Consider the following 26,314-nt stretch of genomic DNA (forward strand, 5'->3'; position numbering starts at 1 on the left):
GTGCCTTCACTTTCCTTGGACTGATGCCTGTGGGAGGAAGGGAGTATTTTGCAGTGGAGAGATGATTGCCTGTTTGATTCTAGTGGCTTACAGACAATAGCACTGAGGATTCATCTGTTTCTCCTGTTCTGGGGAACCAGGAGAGGCTTTTTTTAACAATTCACTCTCTTCAGGTGTTTCAGCTGGGGGCTCTGCACAGGGCTGGTCTCAAGGCCACTTATGTGGCCACCACTGGTTCTCCAGCCCCTCCAAACCCTTGTGCCCAGAGTCCCCTCATTCCTCCTGCCTGTGCTGGGGACAGGGCCCCAGTTCCCCCAGCTCCTATTGATCCTTCCTCCTGGCTGCTCATTTGCTCCCAGGGCTGTGGTTTTGGTGCTCAGGCTTTGGAACTGGGCTTCTGCAGGGCTCCCAGCAGCTGGTGTGTTATCAGCCTGCTCCTGCAGAGATCCCAGCAGATAGCCAGCACAGCATGGAAGCACATGGCACAGCAAAGGCCACCTTATCTCCAGTTAAGCCCATGGCTCTTTCTTTGCATCTCTGGTCGCAGCTGCCTGCGCTGTGATTGGGATAAGTGTTCACAGAAAGGTGCCAGCTGAGCTGCCTGCTGCTCCTGGCATCCCTCTGTGCAGGGGAGGGAAAATTCCAGCAGCCACCTGGGCTGCCCTCCTGTCCAGCCCTTCAAGGGGCTGAGGTCCAGGGGGGCTTTAATCTGAGGTTCCCCAGCTTGAGATTTTTTTTGCCTGCCCAGAGATGTGTGCACGGCGTGTGCACACAGGCTGTTCCTTCATGATGTGTCAAACAGTCTTGTGTGGGAGCTCCACATAAAAACCATCCTTTTATGCAGCCATTCCTAAGTTTTATGATTACTTATCTCCAGAAATTTTTAATCTCTCTCCTATACACCCTTAAAATTTAAAATGAAAAATAATTTCTGAGCTGTGGTAGTTTTCACTGAAATGCTGAAATAACAATATTTATGCTTTCTACAATCTTCTGATTTAGGCACTAGCAGCTAAAGGAATTGATTCAATGTCACTCAGCTCATTGGAAATGTCACCTAAAAGTGCAAAAGAAAGAAGAAATAAGAGAAAGAAAAAGAAATCTTTGGGGGCAGACGAGTATGGGGAAGACCAAAGGAATCCCAAGTGTGACTATGATGATGGCCAAAGGAGGATGGTAAGCCATGATCTGAAACATCACTTGTTCCACACTGTACTTTCCTTGACAGGCCAGGTTCTGAGCAAGGCAATTTAAACTGAAACTTTTAGAAGAAACTGGTATTTAATATCTTAACTGATATTAACATGGCAGATACAGCATACAGTCTGTGCTAGAACAGTGGAAGGAAACATATTACCACTTTATTTTTTTAAATGAATCCCATTAAACATTTTTATAAACCTGTTTTTTTCAATTTATTTCCTTTTTTTTTTTTTGCCTCAAGATAACCCTTGATCTAGTTTATTTTCTTTCATTCATCTGATTATATCTATCCTATCCCTACTAGAGATAAAAAAAATCTTAGTGGAAACCTGCAAGGCTCAAAAATAAAAGAGAGGAGGAGAAAAGGAGGAAACTTGTCTCTGAGGGCTTTTTAAATATTATACAAAGACATTATTAACATTTTTATATTCTTTTGCTAGTTGCCTCCAAGTCAAAACTTCGTGGCACTTGTTTCTACTTTCTATTGCAGGGAAGAAAAACAGAGTGACAGTGTTATTTAATAAAGTTTTATGTAAATGTTCCTGACATGCATGAATGTGAATCTGCCCATGCTGTATGTATCAAGGGATCATAAATAGCTCCAGATAATTTGTCTTTGTTTAACTGAGGGCAAAGTTTAAATCAGTTTGTTTTGTTGTTTTGAAGAGCCATGTAATGGGCTAAGTCCTTTTCTATTTTGTTGTCATTGAATTTAGGGATACTTGGCAGCCATAAAAAGCTCATAAAAAACACGTAAGTGGTGTAAGTAAATGTGACCAATTAATGACTCCCCAGCTCACAAAATTTACCCAGAGCTGGATTTCTGTAGATGATATGCATTTTTTAATCCGATTGTTTGTGTTGCTGTCTCATTGGTCAAGAGGGTTGTGTAAAAAATTGCACCTTTTCTAAACCCAGAATTGCTCTTTAGCTTCATTCTGGATGGGTTTCAGGACACCACGTGCCAGAAGCACCGTGGACTGGGGCTGTGCATTTTCAGTTTATTTCTCAGATTAGCATTCCTTGTTTTCACTTTTCGCCCCTGGATGTCATATGCATGAGAAGCATGGGAGACACATTTCAAAGCTTATAGTAAATCTTCTCTGCAAGGCTGTGTCTGGCATGGTTGGAGGGAATAAGGCTGAGTCATCATTCAGATGCTATCTTAGCAGCTGGAAGTGTGTTGCCATCAGAAATCAGTCTCAATGACTGTGCCATGGAAACCCAGGCATGGATTTCTGACCAGCTGAAATTTGGTAGCAATCCAAAAAGGGTTGGTTTTAGTTAGAAAGAGCCTGGGTTTTGTACTCCTCCAGGTACCAGTGTCACTAAATAGCATCATTACATAACTCAGTGGTGTAAGCTACAGCACAGAGTGAAATCAGGCTTCATTTGATTTGTCTGGTTTGTGGGTGCTGTGGCAATCTGACCTCTCTTCATAGATACTTGGCTCATGGGAAAGTTCTGAAGAAGCTGGAAATTCTGTGCAGGCATAAATTCGAAATTATGTTCTGCCTAAATGCTCTTACTCCAGTAATTTCCTCTTTAGAGAGAAGAGAAAGGGATAGACTTGAATTCCTTATACATTTTCTGAAGATCCTTTTTGCTCTGCCAGATTTTAGGTGTGTTTAGTCCTTGGCTACATCTTGCTGATGCTCTGGCAGAGTTGCAGTCTCACTAACTGACGTCAGAGGGGATCGTCAAGGCTGATATTTAAGTGAGGGAGACTGCTGTGTACTGAGGTTACCTAGCCCTTAAGCAGCCATGTGCATTGAGATAATCATTTTACAAACTAATAAACCATATCCCTCTTCTTGCTCTTGGTTTGTTTTTTGGTTTTTTTTTTTCTTTTTCTTTTATCACCTTCTTCCGTCGTATTCTGCTTCTTCTTCTTCCCTCTTCTTCTCATTTTCCCTGCAGTTCATTTCCTGCCCTATTTCTTTATCTATTCTTCTCCCACTGCACTGTTCCTTCCCTAGCTGTTATGAAGATGTGTGATAATGCAGTAGATTGGAGCTGGATCCCCTTTCCCTGCTCCTGTCTTCCACTCCTTGTGCTGCCTTCCCAGGTCCTCTGGCACTTGTCCCATGGGGGGGAGTAGAAGCAAAGGAAGTATCACACTGTGAGCTGAATGCCACCTTGACCCTTCCTGTTTCAGCACATCTTTAATTGCCAAGTGTTAGACAAATACCTACAGGCTAGGAATGACTGTCCAACCTCTTAACTTTGCGGAGCCTGAATACCTGTAATTAAGTCTCTCTTTCTCTGAAGCGCTTGGTTTAAAATGGAACTTGCTGCTCTCCCCCAGAACTTCCTGGCTTCTGAAAAACGTGTTGCAAAATGTTGTTTCTCTTTCCCCTTTCTCCTCTCTGGGGGTTTCCAGACTCTCCTTGGCATTAGTTATGGTCCCAGTGCAAACTTGGTGAAGCGCAGAACGAGCCACGGAAGCGTTTTCAGTTTCCGACTCCGTGGCAGAGACACTTGCTCCGAGACAGATTTTGCCGATGATGAGATCAGCATCGCTGGGGAAAATGAAAGCCACCGGGGCTCTCTCTTAATTCCAAGATCTGGGAGGCGTCCAAGCGTGCAAAGTCAAGTGAGCCATAGTTCTCACCCTACTACTCCCAACTACACCCAGACGGGCAAAAGGAACAGCTCAGTGGATTGCAATGGTGTGGTTTCCCTGATAGGAGGAGGCACCGGGGCACTCCACCCAGACCCTACTTCTCCTGCAGGGTTACTGCTCCCCCCAGTTATTATGGAAAAGCCTGGGACAGGCGACCTGGTGAGTACTTTATAACTTTTGTATGTGATTCGCGCTCTCGTTTCCTTCTAAATGTTGTTGGAGATTGCTGTAATTTATTTACATCACGTGGAGTCTGTGGTGAGAAACCCAGACTCACCATTCCAGGCAGGGTGGGAAGACAATGAGTTAATTCACAGAGAAATGTGTGCCTAGTGCCTCATCAGGGAGGTTTGTGCCTTCTGGTGAGATTTCCTCTTCAGAGCTGTCAGGAGGCAAATACCTAAATCTTGAGTTTGACAGAGATTTTCTTTTCTTGAAGGGACAGTTTTAAACTTGATTTCTTTTGACTTTTGAATACCTGACATTGTCTGGTGGATAGAAAGTTATGGTTTTTAAATGATTCCATGAATCTTGCCATCTTGAGACTGTGTTTTCTCTTGCTGGTTGGTCTCTGTTTGCATCTGACCTCTGGTCTTCTCTTGGGCTGCTTGAGGAGGGCTGTTCCTTCAGTCCAAAGGTAGCTCCCAGAAGGGTTCAGCATCCAGTTCAAGTAACACCCAGGAAATATGAGCAGATGATCTACAGGTTTCAGCCCTTTTGCAGATTGCCAGCATCTTTGTTGCAGAGCAACACCATGAGATGGTGTTTTTGGAAATAGCTGCTAAACAGGCAGAGCAATCTGGACAGGTTGCTAGTTTGAGATAGTGGGAATTGGTCTTTTCTTATGTAGATAATCTGCATTGAAGCTCATCATTTTTAACAGTCTTTAAAATGATGGAGGTCACTACTACAGTCAGTGTGAGCAGGATTCATTTCATTTTAGGGATCAAAACCAGACCAGAATAATCTCTCTCCTTGGAAGTGCCTTTTTTTCTGTTCACTTTAACCGCAAGTCTTACATTAGGTGAGATAAAGCCCACTCAGAGTAACAAGGTGCCAAAACCAGGTTATGTTGGTGAGGGGGAAAAAAAGAAAATGTGATTATAACATGTATTAGCCAAGGTATCTCCTAAAGAGAAAGGTGAGTGTGATGGATCCCAGCTGTGGTGTCAGATTATCAGTAAATTGGGAAGCATTTTTTTCTCTGGAGCCAAGCAGCTTTATTCCTTTCAGGGTTTGGACTGCATTTTTTTCCACACCTATCTGGGCATTCCCTGTAGTTCTGCAAATAGACTCTCACACCACCCATGAGAGAAGGGGCCAAGCTGCATGTGGGAAACTGGTTGGTGTGAGAATTATCTGTTTTGTTGACAGTTTTGAGACTGTTGCTGCTTTTTTGGATGTTCACATCTTCCTTCATTTCAGACTTTGGTAATCCCACTTTTACTCTCTGTGGACAAGGATGACCAGTCCTGAGACAATTCTGTAAACAACAAATGCTATAGATAGGGAAGTTTTACTGGATTTAGCTTTGTGAGAAAAAAAAAAATGTCTATTAAAGGAGCTGGGGAAGAAAATTTATGCGTCTGTTTAAAAAAAACTTCTGAACCGAAGTTGTAAGGCTTTAGTAGATGTGTAGAGGATGTCCCCTTTTCTCTGTAAGGAAAGCAGCTCTGCAAGCTGCTGAGGCTGTCCCAGCTGTCAGAAAAAGCTTAGCAAAGCACAAGAGCACTCAACCCTTCACAGAAAATATCAGTATTTTACAGGATGGGGTCCTGAGGTGACAGGGAGGCTCTGAGCTCTGCTGGCATTTGTTTTCATTTGTCGTCTTCCTGCCTTTTGAATAAATGGATGTTGGAAATGGAATGGCTGGGGTAGGGGAGCTCACTTGGCAGTTCCCTGCCCATCTAGGAAACAACACCCAGGCTCTACACTAACAGATGCTCATCCAGTGATGCAATGTGAAGGATGTTGTGTCTTTTGCAAAACAGGTTTGGTATCTGATCTATCCAGAAAATGTGAGCTGGAGTTAAGGGCTAATTGGCGAGGGGCCCGTTGCTGTACAGATGTATTCACTGCAGGAGTCACAAGCACTGGGTACAAATGTGCAGCCTCAGCTGTGGCTCAGGCACAAGGAAATAGCAAATCTGAGCCCTCAGCATGCTTGGAGATAAATCAGCATGTTTCTTGGCTTTGCATTTGATGATTTTCACCTTTTTCATGTTAAAATTCGTAGGTGAATTTGTTCTTTGTTAGCAGCTCTGGTTTCTTTTTGCAATCTCTTTCTATGTTAGGGGAAGGTAGAAGAAAGACGTTGCAGTTGCCTCATTAACCTCACTGACCCTTCTGCTGTTATTTATTTTGAGCAAGTGTGAGCCCATGGTGGAAAAGGACCCACTTGGGCTATCTGTTGTATCTTTCATGAGCAAGGAATGAAGGACCAGTCCATGAAAATGCATCACTGTAATATGGCTTAAGCCCTGACTTGCAGCTTCCTGAGGTGCAACTTGGCTTTGCTCATGCAAATGGAACATCTGGGTAGATGGAGCTGGAAAAAAACCACAATTTGCAGCATTAGATTTTTGGGGATGTACTTTTTTAGGTCACTCTGTGATGCTGAGTACTATCAGATGAACACAACACACACCCATCAGAGTGCTACTAAGTGGGAAGTTCACTGAATTCTGATTTGGGGAAAGCTTGGAGGAGCACTTCTGATTTAAAAGACAGAACAAACACCGAACAAGATCTGACCATCTCTGGTTTTTCATTTTCAACTTGTAGGCCTTCAGTCACAAATAATGGCTTAGTCCATAGCTGTCACAAATTATCCCAAAGTGGATCCCCCTCAGGTTTCTTCAGGAAAGCACACACAGTCACTAACCACTTTTGACCATTTTAGCCTGATAAGCTTCAGCAATATTCATTCTGAACAGCAAAATGTTTGGGTTGGGACCACAATGAACAACTTCCATGCCTTTGTGTCATTGCAACTGCTACCTCCTGTCCCAGCCAGGGGTCATTTCCCCACGGGAATGGCTGCAGGTGGCAGCTGAGCTGACATGAAATCATCTGTGCAGTTCAGCTGCCCTCTCCCAAGAGAGAATTGGCTGCAGCAGTTTGTCCCACTGTTCAGGCTGGTGACTCAGAGGAGTGACGTCCTGGCACTTGGCTGCAGAAAAGCGTGTAAGATAAAAAATCCAGTTTCAAATGCTTTTCAGATAGCCTTGGCTGCTTGGCACAGATGGATGAGTGGGTTTCCATGAGAAACCAAGTGTGTTTGCACTGTCCACCTCCTCTCCCTAATTCCTAAATCCAGCTGAGGAAAAAGGGAGGATTTTAGGTTATCTCAATGGATGGTGCTAGAGCCCATCAGTCTCATCAGCTGGGGGCAGTCTTGCTGGCCATCAGGTTTGCTGACCATGATCATCATGGTCCATGCTGAGCAGCCACCTGCCCATGAGCTCATCTGCATCAAACTAGTCCTGAAAGTCACCAGGGGCTTCCGTACCTGAGCAAGAGGAGGACATCCTACCCTCTACAAGGACCTGGGCATCTCTGCACACTTTGGATGTCCCCATGCCACAAGAGAGTTCCCACAAGGAGTTTTTTTAAGATAGAAAGAGCCTGGGGAACTTGTGGGGAGCTGCACAGAGGGTTCAGTGCCATGAGGGTTCCAGCCAGAGAGTCTGCAGAGGTCATAGGAAGAGCAAAGTAATGCAATATGAAAGGGTGGCCTGCAAAAACCCTTCACAAAATCATGTCTGGGTCTGGCAGTCGTCACCTGGAGGGGAGGAGCTGCAGGTGGTCAAGTGTGAGGGATGCAGGGAGCTTGTCCCAGGAAACCCATGGCAAGTCCTGGTGACTCTTCTGGAAATGCAGGGGACTCAGTCAGGGCTGTCCTGTTCTCCCACCAGCTTTCTTCAAGTGGTGCAGCTGCTGATTTTATCAAATTTGGCCCAGTGTAAATGAGACATAAGCAGGACCTGGTGATTATGCTAGAAGTCCTAATTGTTTGTGTCTTGACCTGAAACTGAGAGTTTTGAAAAATGATACATTTTTACGCTCCTGCTGATTGCTGGATGACGTTTTGGCTTTTGCCTTATTTAGAGAAAATCTATATATTATGTAAGTAACTTCAGGGCACAACAACCTAAAGGTTCTGCACCTTCCTGCAGTATTTGTTTGTGTCTTTGCATTGCTCTGCTGTGTCTTGGTGTTTCTTAGTTAAGAGGTTAGAATAACACCTCCCTTCACAGGGTGTTGATATGCTTGGGCAGAATTTGATTTAGTTAATGACCTCTTACCTGCAGCTCAATTTACCCATGGATTCTGATGAGGCTGAGTATGATCTCACCTGTGGCTTTCAAGAGCTTCTAGAGGGTTAAGGAACACACAAAACACCATCCTTTCTTGCCTCCTAAATCCAACTGAGCCTTTCCTGTAACAGTCCAAGAAAATCACTAGATTTTTAATTTAACCTGACTTTACAATTGTTCCAGAGGTGGGAAGTGGAAGAGAAATGGATGCAGGACTGAAAGAGTGGTGGTTTCCAAGTGGGCACTGGCTGTTAGGTGGTGATCCCCACTACTTTGCTCTCCCTGGGGCACCTCCTCACCAGAGCTTCCCATCAGTCCAGGAGCAGGGCAGGGCAGCCTGTGACATGGGTTTGGGATGGACAGTGGGGCTGGAGTAACCTGGGGACACCCTCTTGCACACAGAGCCTTTCCTGAATTTCCTCTTGGTCACTCTTAGGCTTTCTTTTCTAGGAAACTTGAAATGCTGAGCATTGCTAGATTGGCAGGAGGGAAAACACCTGGAGAGGGGCCAAGCTGTTTATCAAGGGACTGAAATAAAGATTTAGGAATTTATCTTTAGATGATATTATTTTAAAAAGAAAAACAAACAAACAGAAAAAAAGACCTTGCTTTTTGTTTCAGCTAAGCATAAAAGGCTTTTGCTGACCACATTGGTCTGAGGTTTTCATGTTGATCCTAAAACCACCCTGAGGTAAAATTTCTCTCTTTTACTTTTTGCTTTGGCAAAGAACTGGTGAAAAGGGAAAGTGTTAGCAGTTTCCATGTTCAGAAATAAAGGTCAACAGAATAAGTCATCCAAAAATCCTCCAGTAAGTTATGTGGATAAAAGCTCCCTCTGATGCTGTCACACAGAGTTGTCACCACAGCTCTGTTTCTGCTCATTTCAAACTTTGCTTTTGTACATCCTAAGTGTAAATCCCTCTGGTTTGGTACAAATATTTTTTACTGCTTTAGTTTAGTTTAAGCATCTCTTTAAACAGTCAAGTATCCCCAAAATGAGGGATACTTTTTAATGCTGTGCTCTATTATGGCCACCTCCAATTTCATTAAATATTTGTGATGGTGCCTTACTGGCTCCATTGCTCATGGTGTGGCCTGCCCACTTTTTTTTTTTTTTTTTTTTGCTTGAAAGATGTTGAAGTGTACAAGGAAAATTAAACCTGTCCTGGTTCCCAAAAATGGTCTTTAAAAACGCTGCTATGTTTAAGCCCATCTTCACATAATGATTTTGACATAGTTCAAAACTGTAGGCAGTGAGAAGAAAATATCTCTTTTATACATCCTCATTTACATGGAAATTACTGGATAGTATATTTGTCTCTACAGAATTTAGCTTATCCAAAGGAAGAACTTTTCCAGTCAGTCAGGGGGCAACAGAAATAATCTTTTCCTGCTGGAGGTGCCTATGTTTAACTCCATTGTGATTTCTCATCTGGATCCTAGGGACACTCCTTGCATAACTGTGGAGACTGCTGTTATTTTATGCTTAATTTATATAGAAATATAAGTACAATGAGAAACTGTGCCTGTGTGTGTTCTCTCAGAGATGATAATAGCCTTTATGCTGCCTGCTTGTCCAGTTCCTGGAATTGTTTCTGTCTCACAGTGCAAAAGCTGCGAGTTCCTTGTGTGACCATCAGCCATCTCTGTTCTAAAATAAATAATAATAATATAAACCCAAACCCACACATAACTATTCTTTACATTGGCTAAAAGCTTATGACCTTCCTTAAGCAGCTTTAGTAATTTTAAGCAATTCACCTGGATGGAAACTTTCTTTCCTGGAAAAATTCTTCCTAGTAAGTGACAAAGTGGCTCCGTGCTGGATTTACTGCTCTGTTGGCAAATCTTTGCCCACTGGCACTGCCTGCCACACACTGAGGCTCTGGGGAGAAGCCTCTGCTGTGTTCCTGGTGCCAGGGGGCTGGCAGGGAGCAGGGGCTTGGGTCAGTTAAATACATTTTTGAAAAATAGGAGTAATGAACCTGTGAATGTTTTTCTTTTGGGTTTCTACCACTTTGCACTCGTGAATGAAAGGTGGCTTTCAGATCAAGGACTCTTGGGAATGAGGTTGTCTGATGACTTGTTACTGGTACATCCTATGCTTTAGGTGAGATAGGATGGGGAGATGTTAGAGCTTAAAAAGACTGAAATAATCCATAGAGATTTGAAATTTGAGGTTTTCTCATGGTTCATTTTACAGAGGCAAACTTGTGCTTTGGGGTTTTTTTCTCTTTTTTTTTTTTTTTTTGCTTTTCCTTTCTTTTTTGTTTAAATTTATTCTACTTTAAAAATTCTCTCCCTCCTGTTTTTCTTCACCCTGTCTAGCTATTTCTTTTTGGTACCATGTATTTGTTATGTATTCCAAACTGCTGTGAATGATTATGCAATTTTGTAGATGCTTTCTTCATTAATAAAACATTTGTTGTTTCATTGGTTTTTATTGGATGTGTTTGAGGTGAAGGAAATCAAGCAAACTAATGCATCTGAAACACCATTCCTGGTATTCCCTGGCTCCTAAGCCAAGAAGAGAGTGTTTTCTAGTTGTGCATGACTCTCTTTGAAGGGTTTCTGTTTATAACTTTCCCTTTGAGATGACTTAGTCAGTAACTCAGTGGGCAATGAGCAGATTCTGTTGAGTTTATCTTTAAAAGAACATTTTAGAGGGGAAATAAAGGCCACTTTGGAGCATCACTGCTTTTCTGGCCCAGCTAATGTTTTAAGTTCTTGCTTTCAAAGTCCTCACTCTTCTCTGGCCTTGCAGACATTGGTGTTTTTAACTGCAGTACTTGAAGTGACCTGGGACCAGCATCCTGGTTATCATTTTCATTGCCAACCAGTGGCCAAACATCTTTGCCCTTTTCTGGGGATATCCCCTGCCCTGAAGAGGTCACAGTCCAGAAAGACAGCTCATAGAGCTTCAGCTCCTTTGTTTCTTGCTTTTCTCATGGAATTGCCTTTCTGGAGAGCATTTTTGGTAGAGAAATGGTGAAAAGAATGAATCCTGGGTCCCTGGGCATGAGCAGCAGAGCTGTGGAGCTGCTGCTTTTGGCACATCTCAGTTGGCATTCCAGGTGCTGATCAGAGGAGTCAGGGCTATTTCAGACCCAAGTGATGAGAAGATCCAGAAGACTGAATCTAATTCCTGTTGCTCGTTTGTCTATGGAGAAGCTAAAGCAGCTACTCTGATATCTGAATAAACCTGAGGTTCTCATCTTTGTAGGGATTTATTCTCATTTCCTGTTTCCTTGAGCTATAACACAAGAGCCATCAGGATCCATCTATCTACACCTGTCTTGTTACACAGGGTCTCAGAACTCACAGCCTGCATGCTTGAGGACCAGGGCAGGGGCTGTTAAACGTTTATTTTGGGAAGCTGAGGGTCTCAACCAAGAGGTCTGTGGCAGAGAATGATGTTAAACCTGGCTTTCCCAGATTCTTGCACCTCAACCCTTTTCTTTCCACCTGTGTGAGATCTGGAGGAGTAAACCAAGTGGGATTTGTTCTCTATATGAAGTGGGAGCTTGTAATAATAAAAGCCTTAACATCTTGCTCCTGTGAGCTGACAATATAAAGTGTTTCATGCAGTGTGTGTCTTCAGCTATACTGTATTTCTGTCTGGCTTCAGAAACCCAAGTCTACAAAAAGCATAAAACTAATTTAAAATGAGACATTAAACAAAGACAGTTTGGAAGTTCTGTTTTTCTGGTATTTGATTTCTTTGAGATTTTTTTTTTTTATTATTCTTTTCCTTGAGAAACATGAGAACAAGGGTTAGGTTATTTATTTTTTTCCTGAGAAAAAGAAGCTAAATCTCTCCCCTAATTATGGAGCTTCAGAATCCATAACACCAAAGATCACCACAATGACAATATGTTCCTGAGATTTGGCAGTGTTTCAGAACAAGGGAAAACATGTGTTGGGGAGTCAGTTTGCTTGGTATGATATCAGAGGTCTGCAATGGAGCTGTTACCCACACCCTTTTCCTGTTCTAGCTGTATAATTAAATACTTAACACATTTCAGAAATAATGGATTAATTAATGTAATTAAGCAGGCCTTCTTTCACAAGCAAAGAGCATGGGAAAGCAGCACTGCTATTCCTCTGGCATTGTAAGCCTCCCTTTATTTTCACCCACAGTTTACATGAAGGTGAAGGGCAGAACAAATTTTTCAAAATTGCTCAAAGTGCCATTTTCAAAAGCTGTGCCCCACCAGCGTGCCTTTAACTCAGAAGTCAGTGAGCTTTAGACTCTTCAGATGACAAAATTAATGCTTAGGCAGTTTTGAAATTTCTACCCAGTATCTGCCTTGGTTTTACTGTGCTGATGCAGTGTGTTCCTTTGAACAGACCTCCCCCTCGGATGAGGCAAGCAAGAAACAGCTTTTGATGCCCCACCGGCCCTCCGTGGACCACTCAGATGAGCCCTTTCAGAGGCAGAGGGCAGTGAGTGCTGTCAGCATCATCACCAGTGCCCTGGAAGGTAAGAGACATCCTCAGTTTCCCAGCTCAAAACCACATCTGTGTCAAAAGGCGGGTAAAAAAGTGACACAAAATGCCCTGATATAGTTTTGAAAGAAGGCACTAAGGGTAGTTATTGCAACCCCTATAAGAGAGGCAGCACAGTCCTTATCTCACCTATGGACTTGTAAAAATTCAGAGAAAATGCCATATAAAAGATTTTGTGCTGTTGTGGTGTTAGGTGTGCACAGGGCTCACTGGAGTGCAGGGTAGCAGAGCACCAGCCTGGTTTTGGGGGACTGACCATGCATGTGCTGGTGTCTCATCTCTCTGGGGATGATGGAAAGCCTGGCATGTGCAGAACTCCAAATTGTGGGGGAGGAAAGTCTCAAAGTCTCTAAGTCTCTCACAACAGGAACACTGCAGCGTGGTGTGTGTTTGAGTCCCACCACGAAATTTGAGGATGCTCAAAGGATGATTTAACCACACAAATACTTCTCAATCATTCTTCCACTGCTCTTCTCATGAGGTGCAAGAGGATTTTCCCCCTCTGGGTTTCCATATGCAGGAACTTTGCATTTTCCTCTTGCAAATTTATTGACAGCAAGACAACTCAGAGTAAGACCCCCACACCCCCAATCTTTTGACTTGTGGCATGAAAGGGCTTCCTACAATTTCTCATGTCTCCTACACTGCAAGCAGAGATGAAGGAGGAGGTAGCACCTAAGAAGAGCACAGAAAAATGTCAGTCAAGAGCACAGTAGCAAGGGAAATTGTGGGTTCTCCTGCAGCCTAATTCTCTGTGTGACTGATGGATAGGGACTCACCTTACAGACAAGACCTGGACACTGCCCAGTGTGAAACCACAAAGCCCTTCCTCTTCCTCAGTTTTTTACCCTCCCCATGGTTATATTCAGCAGTATTGTGGCCAGAAGAAATATTTCTGTTTGAATGAGTAAAGAGCTGTGTTCTTAATAGGGAAATAATTGCTTTGGTGTATTCCAGTGTTTAATGTACTCTGCAAAGGTTTTATTTGTTTTCTGTGGAGTTTTTAGCAATTAGCTTTGTGACTGATTTGCTCTCTTGTAATGTGTTAAGAATGCCTAAAAGGCCTGGACTTCTGGAGTTCTTGTTTATCTAATGGCATTTTTCTATTCCTTTATACCACAGAAATGGAGACCATCCAGGCTAGGATAACTCAGAGGAGATGGCACTCAGGAATGTGGTTTAGTGGTGAACTTGGCAGTCAAGGGATAACAGCTGGAGTCAGTGATCTTTGCTGTCTTTTCCAACCTAAATGATTCTATGATTCTATGTAGAAAAAATAAAAAATCCTTATCAAAGGTTTCCTAACTCCCAGACTTTGCTTAGTCATTGAAATTGAATACTTGTTGACAAGGAACATCAGATCAGAATAAAATATATCACAGGATTTAACCATGTTCAAGGCTATAAAATTTGTGCCAAACTTTGAAACAGCCAGCCCAGAAATCCCTTCCCCTTAACTTATTTGGTTTCTGCTCTTAGCTCTTGGGCAGTCAACAACTGTCTGTTTTTTCCAGACATTACAAAGCCTTGCAGACAAGAAAGTCCTTATTTCTGTTTAAATTGAAAAATAAGAGGAAAACCATCACAATGCTGGCTGTATTTTTCTGATCATTTTTTAACAGTAGCAGAAAAAACAGAGGCTAATTTTACTTTTTATTTTGCAGATATTAGAAAAAAAATAAATATCTCGTGTTTTCCAAATATCATATTTACTGGGAAAGGATGTGGATTATTAATTGATTTAAACTATTTTAATGCCACATCACTGCCAAAAGACAACAGTCCTACCCTTCTCCTTCCCTGTGTTCCTGCACTTTGTGTGATTGGTTTTCAGCTGGATCAACAAGCAGAACCAGCTGACCCAGAAGGTCCAGGAGCACAAAAGCTGGCAAAAAGACAGAGAGATAACATGGGGCTGAGGCTGAAGGGGGTGAAACCAACCAAACCAAACCTTTTAGCAGCAACCTGGATTTAAAGTGGCTCATGTTGTGAAGAATGAGGGTATAGATCCATGTGTTCTAGATTTACCTGGAAAATTAGATCCTTAAGGAATTGACAGCCTTAAACTCTTTATTGCTTTCAGAGGCAAGTTTAAAAAAAAATTGCATTGAAATCCATGGTTCTCAAATTATTTTAGGGTTTACCTGTAAACTCTCTCTTTGGAGTCTGGAAAGAGTCATTTCTTGGGAGCAATTTGATTTCCCAAAGATCTCAGAGCAGTGTGGGCAAAACCCGTGCAGGTAGGACACCATATGGCATTTTGAAAGCTTGATGGAAGACACCTCATAGCACAGTTCTGTTCTCCTTTGAAGAAAAGTGGATAAAGAATCAGAGAATCTGAGGAAAAACTCTCCAAGATCAGCAAGTCCAACCTTTGACTGAATACCCCCATGCCACCAAACCATATTGCAAAGTGCCACGTCCACTCAGTTCTTGAACACTTCCAGGGATGGAGACTCCATCTGTGCTTAACCACTCTTTCAGTGATGAGATTTTTTCCCCAGTATCCAATCTGAAGCTCCCCTGGCAGAGCTTGGGGCCATTTCCCCTTGTCCCAAATGCTTCCTGCCTTGGGAGAGAAGGCTGTTTATGAACTGATTGAAATAACAGCCTTGGCTGAAGTTTTCCTGTTATCAGTGCAGCTTCTAATTATATAGACTAAAACCATAATGCAGCATTCCATGCCCATAAAGGAATCAGAAAAGGAAGGCATTAGGCAATTCTGCTGATCATTGTCATTTAGCCATTACCTGTCTTTTTTGACTTTTCTTTTTTTCACCATTTAACACAAATTATACTTAGGAAGCTATTTCAATTCTTTGGTGCATAGGTAAAATGAGCATGTAAAAGTGGTATTAAAGGCAATATGTTAGAAGCACCTTTAAAAAACACATATTTAGTAGCATTTTGAAACTGGCTTATGTGCTCCCTGATTTTGTCTGTGGGCCTTTGAGAAAAATCAGATATTTAATGCTTTTTTGGATTGCACATCAAGGACAGAAACTCTGTTGACAACCAGTGATACTCTGGTCCTCAAGTACTTAAATCATCTTTAAATATTGGATTTAATTTCTTTCATCTCTTATCTGCTTTAAAAGGTAATACTTAAGATACTTTGAAAATGTGAGCAGGGAATGAAAATTAGATATTCCAATCTAAGTTAAATGAAGATAGTGTATTCTTATCCATTTGAAATTGGCAAAATGGAAAATAGAGTAAGAATCCAAGCCTATATATAATACTAGACTTCACATATTTAGTGTGATTCTCGCTTTTTGCCTGTGACACTTTTAAAAGGTTTTTACTTTCAGAACAGGTCACTGTCTGCTAAGTGCAGGTCAACTGGCTAAAACCCCAAAGTGTGTAATTTGCCAGCCTGTTAGGACAGGAATATTTTTATCTTTGAAAAAAGTTTGGGGTAATTTGTGGGCCTTCCTCTGTGTAATGAGTAATTTTAAGTGTTCTCTTGTCGTATAACTCAGTGTGAATTGACTGTGACTTTGCTGCTTGTGACTTAGAGCTTGAGGAATCGCACCAGAAATGCCCTCCCTGCTGGAACCACTTTGCTGTTAAATTCCTCATTTGGGATTGCTGCCCACTTTGGCTTTTAATCAAGAAATGTGTCAAGTTTGTGGTCATGGACCCGTTTACTGACCTCACCATCACCCTGTGCATTGTGCTGAACACGCTCTTCATGGCCCTGGAGCATTACAAGATGACCAAGGAGTTTGAGCACATGCTGTACATAGGCAATTTGGTAAGTCAGCCTGAACTTGAAGTGCCACCTGAGGGGTGAAATTCCTGCTTTTTAAAGTTTTGGCCATGGCTTGGGAATGTCCCGTTTTGGTAACTGCCAGCATTGCTTTGCCTTTGTCTGGCAAGTCCTCTCAGCCACCTCTTTCTGAAGAGAACTGAATGAGGAGCAAGTGCCTATTTTTATCAAGCTAACATATTCTGATGGTATTAGTAACCATTAAAGCCATGGTTTTGGGCTGTTCCTGAGAGATTTCTGTTCAAGGAAATGAGATAAGAGAAAGGTTAATGAGCTTTATTCAGGTTTTCTGGTAAAGCACCCATAAGGCAGCAATTCTTGGTGACTAATAGTGGCTTTTATGTTAAAACAGAAACTTACAGAAAAAAAGCAAGGCAAGATGTTGGAGGGAAATGGAGTTGTGTTTGATCATGGGTTGATATCTGTGCTGGAAGGTGCCTGTTGTGCATCTTCTACATGTGCTGGGTCCTCTGAAAACCCCAGGGGCAGAGGGGACAGGGAGCAAAGCACAGCCAGTGCTTTGAGGGGAAACTTACTGTGCAAGCCAGAGCAGGTGGGTGTAGAGGTGCAAAGCAAGCAGAGACCACACTTGTCCAAAGAAAAGCAGAGGGACAGTCCACAGTCAAGCTGCAGGGACAGCAGAAAAGCCTTTCTAAGGGCAGAGTGATACAATTTGTGACCCAGGGTGCCACTCAAAATGGAATAATCTTTTTCTTTATTCATCTTTTTCTGAGTTATGTTTAAAAGTTGCCATGTGTTACTGCTTGAAAACTTAACGTTTAGAATCCTTTTAATTGTAGAAGAGTCTAAATTAGAAAAGGCACAGGCCACCTAGCTATGGCATGCTGGGATTGCCCCTAAAATGTAGTGGCAGCAGCAGAGATATCCTATAGGAACAAAAGTGACCTGGAGAATCTGGAAGGTGGATGCTGACAAGTTTGCATTTGAGGACCTCACAGCAGAGGTTAGAAAAGTCCTTTATTTCTGTAAAAACAGAGGCTGCAGTATCTCAAAACTGGATTAATGTCACCTAATTTTAGGTATTTACAGTGTGGGAGTCTGGGCCAGTTGTCTTTGTCTCTTTTTAAAGTCAATGGAAAGTAATGGACAGTTTCAATCCCCATTAATGTGACGTTGTAGTGACATTTGCTTTTGGATAAGGTGAAGAGTGGCCTGTAGGGCTGTGACTGTAGTAGCCATTGACCACAGTGGGAGCACACAGAGACACTGCAGGTGTGAGACCTGCCTGGACTGAGAAGTTTCTCATTCTGGCCCATTTGGGTAGGTGGTTGAAATTTGTATCAGGCATTTTGTATCAGTCCTAGGATATAGGATATAACATACAGATTTGTTTTCTTTACCCTGGTCCTTGTTATTTCCAGCTCTGGGCTTCCATGGGTTGAGTTTGAGGTTACTCCCCTAGGCTGTGGGACCTGTCTCCAGCTTTTCATCTGATATGCCTTGGCAAATCTCCCTCTGCTGTTGTGCTAAGCAAAAATCTGTTTGGGTCTCTCTTGCTCCAAAGCCATGCCCTTGCCCTCTGCAGAAAGCAGTAGATAAGGATAGCTTGGAAATCATCTTACAGGACTGCACCCAGCTTCACTTTGCAGCCAACATTCCTTCTTGTTGCTCAACAATTTGTGGCCTTCTAAGATGACTTGAAAAAATTCCTTTGTGTCCATCAAAGCAGGTGGCAAAGCCTCCACTTCCCTCTCTGGCACTTAGGATAGTCAAGGTGTCTGCTCCTCACTCTGCTTTTGGCAGATCAGCTCCCCCCTTTGCAGACCACAGGCAGTGAAACTTTAGCCCTTGGCTCCCCTCCTGCCAACACAGCTCCTGTAGAGCTGCCAGGGCTGAGCAGGCTGTGCCAGGTGCCATCAGGAAATTAGACCATCAGTAGAGACAGGAATTTTTGCAAACAGGGATATTTTACAGAGGGACACTTTTTTTTCCTTTTCCAGAGAGAGAAATTTTACAAAGTAAATTTTGAAAAATTTTGCCAAAAAAAAAAAGAGAAGAAAAATCTCACTGTGTGTTTCTTAGCACTGCCTAGAGCTATTTCTCTTCCTTGTGCTAAAGTGTAAAGTAAGCAAAACAGCCTGCCTGCATTTTTTGTAGCAGGCTGATGGCTTGGAGCTCCCCTTCTCCTGAGATCCCAGGCTGGGTCTGTGATCCCAGCCTGCCTCAGCTCACCCTCACCAGCTTTACTAAACCCCTGCATAACTGGATTAATTGTGAGCAGAGCAGGTCAGAGAAAGGTAACTCCATTTCGTGGAAGATTTTGCAAAGTCATTTGTAATGAAAACTGACATTTTTTGCAATTCCCTGTGAAAGGGAAGGGAGTCCCAGCTCCAGGGCAGGCTGCCAGGTGACTGCATCCCCTGAGCTGCAGACTGGCAGCCCCCCCTCTGCCCCCACACTGGCTGGCTGGCTGTCTTCCCGTTACATCTAACCCTCTTTGAGTGATTATGCTAGCATTAAACAGGGGAAATATTAAACAGGGCAGGTCTTTGGCTTTTTTTTTTTTTTTTTCACTCTGAGCAAATGTTTCTGAGAGAAATGAAAGAAAAAAATGGAATATGGATTTTCTTTCTCTGGATCTGTCAGCCATTGGGGCTCTCCTGCTGTGATTTTCCATCTCCTTCATTCAGCATCTGCTGCTTTCAGGCCCCTTTAGCTCATCCCTTACAGGAATGAACATTTTCAAATGTGATCAGAAGGCCAGCTGAGCACGTGTACAGAGTTCATCTGCCCACGCAGTGCCACCACTTTAAAAATGAGTGGAGAGAGCAAGAACTCCCTCAATTTCTGTTTTCCTTTAGAAGCTGAGGTACCATTATGCAACATTAAAGCCTAAATGGCTGAAACGACAGATAAAAGGGTTTGGGTTTGTTCTTTTTTTTAAGACAAAGTGCTCCACATCAGCAGTGTCATATTTAGCACCAGTGGGATGTTAAGCTACTTGTTTTCTTTCCAGCCTTTCTCACAAGAAGCACCCAGCCCCTTGTGCAGGTGCAGGGGAGCAGGTGCTGTGTGGAATTGTGGCTGGTACATCCACACACACGGCTCCTGATGCCTTCAGGAAGGCTCAGACATTTTGCTGCCTTGCTGTGACATTTCCTTCTCAGAAGGCTATTGATTAAAATGATTCAGGCAAAGAAAGTGATCCTCCTGAGTCATTTTCTCAGCTAGAGGGTTGCATAATGTGTGCAGCGTGGTCTCGTAGCTTTTTTAAGGCAGTCCCCTGGATAGAATTTCACAGACATCCAGTTTTGTCTGGCTCTGTGTCCCAGGAAAAATTTGAGCATTATGGTGGGAATCTTTGGTATCTCTAACCCCTGTGACTCACAAGTTCTTTGCTAATTAGAAATGTGAGACAGGTTGTTTGTTGTGTTCTTGGTTTGAGGTGGTGATGGGAAGTTGCTCCATCCCAAGGTATTGCTGCAATCCAAGAGATCCTTTTCCTGAGGGGAAACAGAAGGTATTTTCCATAAGGAATTGTGTAAAATGGCCACTTGGAACAATTAATTCCTGAAACATTACAGAGCAAAGCCAAGAACTGCTCAAATTCAGGCTATGATATTTTATTTTTATTCTTTAATATCATGATTGTATGATTTTACTCCTTCCCTTTCACATCTTAGTGGGTGTCTCATCTCTGTTGCTCAGAGTTGATCAGCTTTGCTGGGCTAATGTTGCAAATATTCAACTTCTTGGAAGGAAAACATTTCTCCTTGACTGTATATTAGTGATACATGACTTCTGGATTTCCCCCTGTTTTGACCAACAAAGTGCATTACTGTTGATTGTTTCACAGAAAACCATGTATTTTAATTTTACAGATATCCATTTCTGCAAATGTATCTATTTCAGAAATTGCAGAATTCTCCAGAAACACAAAGCTCTGGGCAGCTTGTACTAGGATGTGACATTAAAATAAAACAGTGTATGACAAACTTGGTGCCCAGATATTGCCATTTTAAGTTGATTGTACCATTGCACTATGCATTTAAAACATTACTTAAGCAGGACATGCAAAAGTACAAAGTCTGATTCTCTGGGATGCTTTACAGGAATCTATTAAAAGTGAATTTGCTGTCAGCAGCCTTCCTTTCCCTGCTCCCTCTGCCTCATAGGTAATATTTATATGTTGTTTTAAAGAAAAATGTTCCAATTAGAAGCTCCAACACATGACATTTGAACTGGGTCATAAATAACCAATGTGTTCCCAAGATGCAATGAGAAGAAAATTGCTGTAACTATTTGTAAGAATAAAAAAAACAAGCCCACCAGGACTTAAATTAGTTTCTAATCGTCTTTGCTGCCAGCAATAACCCCAGAATAACTGCAGGCATGCATTGCCCTTCTATTGATAATAAGAACAAATAAAAAGGGATAATACACCCGACACACTGCAACCCAAATAGCCCTTAACACTCTCCATTCACTTAGCTTTCTCCACTGAAATATATAGGTTTAACCATTATAAAAGACACTTTTATACCTCTTTCTTTTTCTTTTTTTTTTTTTTTTTTTTTTTTTTTTGCTGCTATGATTATTCAGATGATGGAAGGAGATAGAAATGTATGTTCTGATCCAGATCCTCAGGACAGATGTAATTATAAGTTTACAGCAGTATCAGGTATTATTGTGAAAAGACTAGACAAAATTGTAATAGAGATAAGGAGTCAGCCCCAAAAGAAGCCAGTATTTGTTTGAATGTGTGTGACTTTCTGCTGGGTTCACCTGTGAGAGTGGAAACTCCACAAGCAAGGAGCTGTGCTTAAAAGGTTGGTTTGACTTCATATTTCCTTTCTGCAGGTCTTCACTGGGATTTTTACAGCAGAAATGATCTTCAAAGTTATTGCCCTTGACCCCTACTACTATTTCCAACAGGGCTGGAATATTTTTGACAGCATAATTGTTATTCTAAGCCTGATGGAACTGGGTTTGTCCAGCATGGGAAACCTGTCTGTTTTACGCTCCTTTCGACTGGTAATGGTCTTATTCTCTTCTTAATCATCTTTTTTAAATTACATATAAACTCTGACATGAATGCAACATATTTTCTTAAAAATGCATCTGCCTATAATTGCTGCAAGCTGGTGAACAGTATGTGGCACTAATTACTGTGGGATAAATGGAATTGTTCCAGATTTACATCAGGGTAAATGAGAACATAATTTGATTCCTTCTAGCTGTGCCAGGTACTTGTAGCACAGTTAAAATATTTGAATTCCAATTTGTAATAAAGATCTGCCATCTTATACCTGTGCACCTGTTAGCACAGACAGGAGAAAATTGATAGCCCAAGAAATGCAAGAGCTGATAACTTGTTGTTTCAGGAGCTGTTATTCCTAAATTATGTTATAAACATGCCACTGTTCTTTTAGATGTTGTCAAAAGAAAATGTCTTTGAATTATTCAGAGAGAGATTTTTTTTTTCTAGAACTGATCAACATAACACAGCATCTGTCTTTCATGGGAACTCCTTAGCTGTCAGCTCCTTTGTTAAGCAGGGGACAGTGGTGTTCTATTAATGAGAGACTGGCAGCATTCTGGAACAGAAAAGTACTTTCCTTGCCAGCTTGACATTTGTGTTGCACTTCATGTACCAGGATGTCCATGCTAATTATTCTGGCCATGATATGGCTTCAAAAATTTTAAGATCAGGAAAATAGGCCCTTGTGGGTACATTTACCAGAAGAAAATTAATTTTTTTTTCCCCCAAAATTCTCTGTGTTGCTCAAAAGCATTAATTTTCCATCACTGTCCTAAGTGTCTCCCTCCAGTTTTTGGAGCAATCCTGCTTCAATAGGGCTTAATTTAGACCTTCAGCTGAAAACACAGCACAAGGGCTAGGCACCATTTACATCCTTAAAATAGGTCTTAAGTGGGCCGTGGGCTGTGCCCAGACTGCGTGATCCTCGGCACAGAGGTGATTTTCACCCTGGGAGCTAACAGCTAATAACATCTGACTGAAACTTGCTCTGAAGCACAGAGGAATTCCTTCTCTCATTGTGGGACCAAACCTGAAATCCCTCCCTCCAGATGCCTACCAGGATGTTTATTTTGAGGAGGAAAAGCAACACAAAAGAAAATACTAAGAAATAAATGTCATCCTTCCATCCTTTCCGCCCCAGTGGGGGAATGTGCCATTAAAACCATGTCTATCTAACCAGGCAGAGCATAGCTCAGGAAAACTTAATTCTCATCTGAGAAGCCCACTGATGTTTTATTAATAGGAGTAATGAGGTTAACAGGAAGTATGGCTAAAATCACCTTGTACCACACGCACTGCGGCATTTAACATCTTTCACGTTTTACTCACTTGAATAATTCATTGGCTGAAATGGCTGATGCTTCTGTGAGCTGACACTGTTGTTTATGTTCTGTTCACAGCTGAGAGTCTTCAAGTTGGCAAAGTCCTGGCCGACCTTAAACACGCTCATTAAAATCATTGGTAACTCAGTGGGTGCCCTCGGTAACCTCACTCTCGTGCTGGCCATCATCGTCTTCATCTTTGCCGTGGTAGGAATGCAGCTGTTTGGGAAGAGCTACTTGGACAATGTGAAGAAGATAAGCACCACTGGCAACCTGCCACGGTGGCACATGAACGACTTCTTCCACTCGTTCCTCATCATCTTCCGAATTTTGTGTGGAGAGTGGATTGAGACCATGTGGGACTGCATGGAAGTAGCTGGGCAGCCACTGTGCCTTCTCGTCTTCTTGTTGGTCATGGTGATAGGAAACCTGGTGGTGAGTTCTCAAGATGTTTTTTTTTCCTTTCCTTCCTTTCCTGGTGGGCATGTGCAAATGTACCAGTTTTTAATCCAGAAACAGCAAATCTCACATTACTCCACAATTTTAATTCAATGAACTGGGTTGTCACCAAGACAGGTTTGCTCCTATCCCAAAGCTGCATTACTAGTTGGCTTTGGGAAATGAGGACTTGCTGGGTTTTTCAGAAGAGCAGATGTTTTACTAGAAGAAAGACACATGAGTTGATCACAGTGGTTTTATATTTTATGCTGTTCATGGGGCTGAAGGCTTTCCTGATCTATTTTCTGTACAGGTGTGAGTATCACCTCAACTCTCCCTGTTTTGGGGCATATTTATATTTCCCTTCACTTCTGGCCCAGAGCACACAAACCATACCACAGCACAGTGTCTTTGAGAGGAGTTTTGAGCATCTTTAGCCTGCATGTTTTAGGAAGCTGCAGGTTTTGTTTACAGTAATGTCACTGGCTCACTTGCTGGTTTTTTAATAGACTCTCCCATAAGCATGGCTTACATAAGCTCTGAACCTATTAAGACTGAATTATATTTCCCTGTTGACATCTTAAGGAGAGCTTTGCTGGCTTTCAGTCATTGTGGAAATGTTTTGCCTGTTCAGCTTCCAGAGCATCTTTGACATTGTGGCTCTAATGGCCTTACTGTTTATGTAGTGAGTTATTTAATAGTAGATGATGCTGTAAAACAAAAAAAAAAAGTTAGTTTTTTTGCAACCAACAGCTTTTAGTGGTTGCTTTGCTTTTAAGTACCCAATGTTTTAGTTCTCAGCTGCTGGGGTAGAAAAGTTTTTGAAAGAGCTTGTAGAAAAGCAAAGTGTGTTGCTTTGTTTATATTAACTTAAATTTTAACAGTAATTTTCACATGAAAATGTTGATTGCAAGAGCAAAGTATATTTTTGAGGGTTTTTTAAAATAAAAGTCAAAAGATGAAACTGTAATTACTCAGAAAGTGAGAAATTATTTATGTTTTTTTCTATGATTTATCATTTCTATAAATTTCTTTTGGAATTAAATTTGATTAGAAGAGCAGGGGCAGAATATTACTTTCTTTATTTAGGAAAAAAACATGATTTATTATATCTTTTAGGAGAGTTTAGCCTTAGATCTAGAAAGTTAATTTCCCCCTGCCATTAAGCAATGTGTTCTGTGTATGATGATGAAAGCTGGAAATAATATGTGTTAAATTCTGGGGAAAATGTTAACATTTGAAATATTCATGGATTATTAAAAGATGTGAATTAGCAACATCTGATACCCTTAGATATTAACACTTATTAGTGTACACAAGTTCTGCTAAGTGTGAAATCTGTCTCAGCAGAGACTGCATTAACATTATCTACATATATTTAACCTTCAGTGCTCAAAAAAAAGAAGAATGTCCCAGATGTAAAACCAGATATTGAAAAACTCTGTCTGCATGGAGAATGTTGCAAAGACTGATAAAGAGGAATAAGTCTTGTGTTTGGGTCTCTCATAGAAAAAAAAAAGAAGGAAATTATTTATAGGTGAAAGAACAGCAGATTGTGAATCATGAGACTCATCCAGTGCCTACATGGAGATTTCATGGTGTTGATTAGCAGGTAGAGAGGAGGTCATCTTACACCTCTGGCATCAGATAAAGTGTTGCTTTCTTCAGTATGAGTGGATTGAACTCACCAACTCACTCTCATAACATCATCAGACCCAAAAGTTCTGGTAGCCTAAAAGCACCACAAGCCCTTTCAAATAAAAATACTCATGTGCAAAAACTTTACCTTGTAACTCCATTGCCATCTGTGCCAGCAAAGTCTCTCTTTTAGAACCTTTCTCCTCCTCTGAGTTTCAGGAGTCTGTTCTGATAAAGAATATTTTCCTGAGGCTGTAACTCATTTGGACTCTAAATTCTTCCATGGTATCTGGAGGCTTGGAGAAAATCTTGGTGTAGCATATCTGTGCATGCATCTAAATGAAACACTTTTATCTGTCACATCTGCCTTATGGTGATGTCTGTGGTCACTTTCCCAACTGCAAGGCTGAGGATTATGGAGCAAACTTGCATCTGAACTCCTGTAAAGTCTGCAAACTGGTGTTGAAATTGTTACAACCACTGCAATTCTGTGGTGTGTTCAGTGATTTGGTTTGCAGGTCTTATCCAGCCTCACTAACATGAAAATTCAAAGGAATGGTGAAGAAGAGCCAGGAAACTTGTGAAGTGCCCTGGGCAACATCGTGTTATAGAGCAGTCCAGTTGTTGAAAGGAATTTTAGTATATCCTTAGTCTTTGGGTTATATTCATATATCCTGAAAATGTCTGGGACAATTTGTGTGCAATGCCACATGAAACTAGATTTAAGGCTGGTCAGCTGGTGAGTGAATCATCTTCAAGGAGCTAAACTTTACAATATAGTTGGAAAATTATGTGCAGTGTAACTGGCTTTTGCACAATAAAGCTGTGCTGCTACTGCCAGGTGGCATTTTAGAGTCATTGAGGCTGCTTTAGAAGGTAAAGCCAAACCAGACAGATCATAAGAATTTCTTCCTCATTTGGAAGAGAGAGCTTCTGAAATAGCTAAGTGAATAATTATGATTTTTGCTAAGTTTTCAAAAGGGCTTAACGTGTTTTTAATGTATATTTATGTTACTGAGGTGAACAAGGAAAATCACCAAGAGAGGAATTATTGAGATGATGTAGGAGATGATTAGGGTCAGGAGGCATGTCCTGGTGCCCCCTGCTCTGTTCAGAGTCGATGTGACAGCAGCCACTTCTCAGGGGACAGCTGTGTGTGCTGGGTGCTGTGTCAGTGTTTGAGTATCCCCAGGATGAGGGAATAGATGAGAATCTTGACTCCATGTTTCAGAAGGCTTATTTATTATTTTATTATATATATTATATTAAAAGAGAATGATATCTTAGAACTATACTAAAGAAAAGAGAAAGGATTTCATCAGAAGGCTAGCAAAGAATGAATAATAAAATCTTGTGACTGACCAGAGTCCCGACACAGCTGGACTGGGATTGGTCATCAAGTAGAAACAATTTTCATGAGACCAATCAAAGATGCACCTGTTGGTAAGCAACCTCCAGATCACATTCCAAGCAATCAGATAATTA

At 41.7% G+C, this 26,314-nt stretch overlaps 1 protein-coding gene across 4 annotated transcripts in view; it reads left to right on the top strand.

Annotated features, from left to right (window-relative positions):
* The window catches only part of LOC103812707 (sodium channel protein type 5 subunit alpha-like), a 172,024-nt gene that overhangs the window by 56,029 nt on the left and 89,681 nt on the right, over nucleotides 1-26,314 (top strand). For 3 of the 4 annotated variants that reach the window (XM_030235037.2, XM_030235031.2, XM_050971420.1), the window contains exons 10-15: nucleotides 1,003-1,176; nucleotides 3,587-3,988; nucleotides 12,499-12,631; nucleotides 16,176-16,414; nucleotides 21,251-21,424; nucleotides 22,832-23,188. In XM_030235037.2, the coding sequence (XP_030090897.2) occupies nucleotides 1,003-1,176; nucleotides 3,587-3,988; nucleotides 12,499-12,631; nucleotides 16,176-16,414; nucleotides 21,251-21,424; nucleotides 22,832-23,188 (1,479 nt within the window). Of the gene's footprint in view, nucleotides 1-1,002; nucleotides 1,177-3,586; nucleotides 3,989-7,685; nucleotides 7,691-11,981; nucleotides 12,088-12,498; nucleotides 12,632-16,175; nucleotides 16,415-21,250; nucleotides 21,425-22,831; nucleotides 23,189-26,314 lie in introns of all 4 variants that reach the window. The other variant, XM_050971419.1, reaches the window with a different exon arrangement.

The sequence above is a fragment of the Serinus canaria genome, chromosome 2, assembly GCF_022539315.1.
Source record: "Serinus canaria isolate serCan28SL12 chromosome 2, serCan2020, whole genome shotgun sequence".
Classification (NCBI taxonomy): Eukaryota; Metazoa; Chordata; class Aves; order Passeriformes; family Fringillidae; genus Serinus; species Serinus canaria.